At 60.2% G+C, this 4068-nt stretch overlaps 1 protein-coding gene across 1 annotated transcript; it reads left to right on the top strand.

Annotated features, from left to right (window-relative positions):
• Positions 1-375: 375 nt before the first annotated feature.
• On the top strand, positions 376-3739 carry LOC113941628 (centromere protein O-like; the record flags this gene model as incomplete). The annotated part of the gene is made up of 3 exons (XM_027632779.1): positions 376-767; positions 1931-2102; positions 3505-3739. Coding segments are annotated over 3 exons (677 nt in total), but the record flags the coding sequence as incomplete, so codon positions are not given.
• Between the last annotated feature and the right edge of the window lie 329 nt (positions 3740-4068).

The raw sequence follows: 4068 nt of genomic DNA, 5'->3' as shown, positions 1-4068 counted from the left end.
GGGAATTAGGAAGTTAATTTGGGAATTGGGCAGTTAATTTGGGAATTGGGCAGTTTCCTTGGGAATTAGACAGGGAATTAGGCATTTAATTTGGGAATTAGGCACTAATCCCTGTCCTTCCCCGTTCCCAGGGATCTCTGGGAAGCTCTCCAGGCACTAATCCCCATTCCCAGGGATCTCTGGGAAGCTCTCCAGGCACCAATCCCCGTTCCCAGGGATCTCTGAGAAGCTCTCCAAGCGCTAATCCCTGTCCTTCCCCATTCCCAGGGATCTCTGGGAAGCTCTCCAAGTGCTAATCCCTGTCCTTCCCCATTCCCAGGGATCCCTGGGAAGCTCTCCAAACACCAATCCCTGTTCCCTGGGGTCTCTGGGAAGGTCTCCCAGCACTAATCCCTGTCCTTCCCCATTCCCAGGGATCCCTGGGAAGCTCTGCAAACACCAATCCCTGTTCCCAGGGATCTCTGGGAAGCTTTCCAAGCACTAATCCCTGTCCTTCCCCATTCCCAGGGATCTCTGGGAAGCTCTCCAAGCGGGGGCTGTGCCTGACCCTCAGCACCTCCTACGAGGGATCCCACCTGGATTCCTTCCACCTGGAGCTGCTGCTCCGGCCGGAAGTTCGGATCCAGCGTCATTCCATCCCCGCCTTCATCCCTCTGGAGCAGCTTTCCCGGCGCTTCCTGGCCACGGATCTCCGGCGCTTCCTGGCCCTGCTCTCCCAGCACCTGGAGGGATATTCCGGCAGGAGATTCCAGGCTGACCAATTCCAGGTGCTCCCGGGAGCTGGGAGGGCTCGGGAATGCCCACAGGGATTTGGGTTTCCCAAAGGGGGGAGTTCGGTTTTCCGGGAAAAGCGGGAGAGCTGAGGGGAGTTCAGCTGGAGAAGGGAAGGATCTCGGGAGAGCTTGGAGAACATTCCAGAGGCTAAAGGGGCTCCAGGAGATTGGGAGAGGGACAGGACACAGGGAATGGCTTCCCAATGGGAAAGGGGAGATTTGGGTGGGATACTGGGAAGGGATTCCTGGCTGGGAGGGTGGGGAGGGGCTGGGCTGGAATTCCCAGAGAAGCTGTGGCTGCCCCTGGATCCCTGGGAACGTCCAAGGCCGGGTTGGATTCCCTGGGATAGCGGGAGGTGTCCCTGAACATGGAATGGGATGGGATTTAAGGGCCCTTCCCACTCAAACCATTCCAGGATAAAGGACACTCAGAATCCATTCAGAGGGATTTTTATGGAATGTGGGGATGGAAAAGGCAGGAAAGGGGAAGGGAGACCCTGCCCTGAGCCCTGAGATTCCCAGGGAACCCCCTTGTTCCCTGAACTCCTTCCCAGGGAGGAGTTGGGCTGGGGATGGATCCAATGGCAGGGGATGGATCCAGGCTGGGAGAGCTGGGAATGGCCAGGCTGGAGAAGGGAAGGATCCCGGGAGAGCTTGGAGAACATTCCAGAGCCTGAAGGGGCTCCAGGAGAGCGGGAGAGGGACTGGGGATCAGGGCCTGGAATGACAGGATCCAGGGAATGGATCCCAGTGGGAAAGGGGAGATTTGGGTGGGATACTGGGAAGGGATTCCTGGCTGGGAGGGTGGGGAGGGGCTGGGCTGGAATTCCCAGAGAAGCTGTGGCTGCCCCTGGATCCCTGGGAGTGTCCAAGGCCGGGTTGGATTCCCTGGGATAGCGGGAGGTGAATCATGGAATTATTAAGGTTGGAAAAACCCTTGGAGATCACAGAATCCAACCATTCCCAGCACTGCCAAGGCCAGCACGGATCCGTGTCCCCAAGGGCCACATCCTCAGGGATCTGAAATCCCTCCGGGAATGGCGACTCCAGCCCTGCCCTGGGAAGTTCATTCCAGTGCCTGACAGCCCTTTCCACGCTGGAATCATTCCCAGTATTCCCGGTGGTGTCACATCTCAGAGCTGTCTCCCTCCCCCCAGGAGCGCTTTTCCGACTGGATCCAAGGAACTCCGCAGCGGAATTCCCTCTGCAACCTCCTGAAGTTCAACTACAGCCTGTCCAGGAACAGCCGGACGTTCCCGCTCCGGGCGCGGCTCCTCTACCGGGATCCCCTTCGGAGCCTCCCCACGGAAGTCGCCGTGTCCTGCTCCCGTGAGTGGGCACTGCCGGGATCCCTTGGGAATTCGGGGGGGGGGGGGGGGGGTCGGGACATGGATGGGAGGGATCCTTTTCCCGCCCCCACAACTCCCTGACGGGAGGATCCAACGGGATGGGGATCGGGAAGTTTGGGAAGGACGTGGAAGGGCTGGAGCGTGTGCAGGGAAGGGAACGGAGCCAGGGAAGGGGCTGGAAAAGCAGGAATGGCTGAGGGAGCTGGGAAGGGGCTGGAGAACCTGGAATATCTGAGGGAGCTGGGAAGGGGCTGGAAATCCTGGAATGGGAATGGCCAAGGGAGCTGGGAAGGGGCTGGAGAACCTGGAATGGCTGAGGGAGCTGAGAAGGGGCCGGAGAACCGGGAATAGCTGAGGGAACTGGGAAGGGGCTGGAGAACCTGGAATATCTGAGGGAGCTGGGAAGGGGCTGGAGAACCTGGAATGGCTGAGGGAGCTGGGAAGGGGCCGGAGAACAGGGAATAGCTGAGGGAACTGGGAAGGGGCTGGAGAACCAGGAATAGCTGAGGGAACTGGGAAGGGGTTGGAGAACCTGGAATATCTGAGGGAGCTGGGAAGGGGCTCATCCCGGAGAAAAGAGGGATCAGGAGGGAGCTTTTCCCGCCCCACAACTCCCTGACAGGAGGGGGGAGCTGGGGGGGTTTTCCCTAATTCCCAGGGAACGAGGGACAGGAGGAGAGGGAACGGCCTCCAGCTGGGCCAGGGGAGGCTCAGGTGGGATATTGGGAACAATTCCCACATGGAAAGGGCTGTCAGGCTCTGGAATGGACTGCCCAGGGCAGGGCTGGAGTCGCCATTCCCGGAGGGATTTCAAATCCCTGTGGATGTGGCCCTTGGGGACACAGGTCAGGGGTGGCCTTGGCAGTGCTGGGAATGGTTGGATTCCATGATCCCAGAGGGATTTTCCAACCTGAACCATCCCTAAGGATTCTGTGCCATCCTGGCACTGTCCCAGCTCTCCACAATTCCCTGGAAGGAATTTTCAGGAGGTGGAGGGTCCCCAGTTCCCAGGGAATGAGGGACAGGAGGAGAGGGAACGGCCTCCAGCTGGGCCAGGGGAGATTTAGTTGGATACTGGGAACAATTCCCGCATGGAAAGGGCTGTCAGGCCCTGGAATGATCTTCCCAGGGCAGGGCTGGAGTCGCCATTCCCGGAGGGATCTCCGATCCCTGTGGACGTGGCCCTTGGGGACACGGATCCGAGGAACACTTGGATGTTCTCCTGGGGCTTTTCCAACCCGAACAATCCCACCCAACCCCCACCTGGGCTGGGGAACCACCCAATCCCAGGGGATCTCCGGGAGCACGGGACATTCCCGAGGGATGGGGGCCCTGTGCCGGTTGTTCCCTTCCCGGCTGATCCGGGTTCTCCCAAATCCCAGCGGACGCTCCGGCCGCGCTGGCGGCGACGGCGTCGGAGCACTCGGAGCTCTTCCGGCGCGTGGCGCTCCACAGGGCATTCCAGACCTTCGCCGGCACCGACGGGGATCCCTGAGCCCTCCCTCCGGCTCCCTCGGGAATCCCCCCGAGCTCCGCGTTTCCCGCGGATCGGCGGCTTCGGATCTCGGAGCCTCTTCCCTCGTCGGCGCCGCGGAATTCCCGCTTCCGGCCAAAAAACCCCCCTCGGGTTTGGAGCGGGAGACGGGGGTTAAAACTCCCGGGATTTCTGTGGGTTGGGATGGGAACAACACCTCCTGCGGATCGACATTCCCGAAAAAAGGTGGATTGGCTTCCCTGCGCTTATCCGGCGTTCCCGGAAAAAAGAAGGGACTGCGCACGGAGTTATCCCCGCTCGCCACGTCCAGGGAAAAGGTTGGAATTCATGGAGTTGAGGGCCCTGTTGCGTGGGATCTGCGACCCCTCCCTCCCCACATTCCCGGAGCTTCCCAGAAAATTCCACCCCATCCCTGGCTTTCCACGTTTCCCTCTTCCCTTGTTCCGCTCCA

This window comes from Corapipo altera, unplaced genomic scaffold (genome assembly GCF_003945725.1).
Source record: "Corapipo altera isolate COAL_440 unplaced genomic scaffold, ASM394572v1 57265, whole genome shotgun sequence".
NCBI lineage: Eukaryota > Metazoa > Chordata > Aves > Passeriformes > Pipridae > Corapipo > Corapipo altera.
The sequence above is the reverse complement of the archived record's forward strand: the minus strand, read 5'-3'. Positions and strand labels throughout refer to the sequence as shown.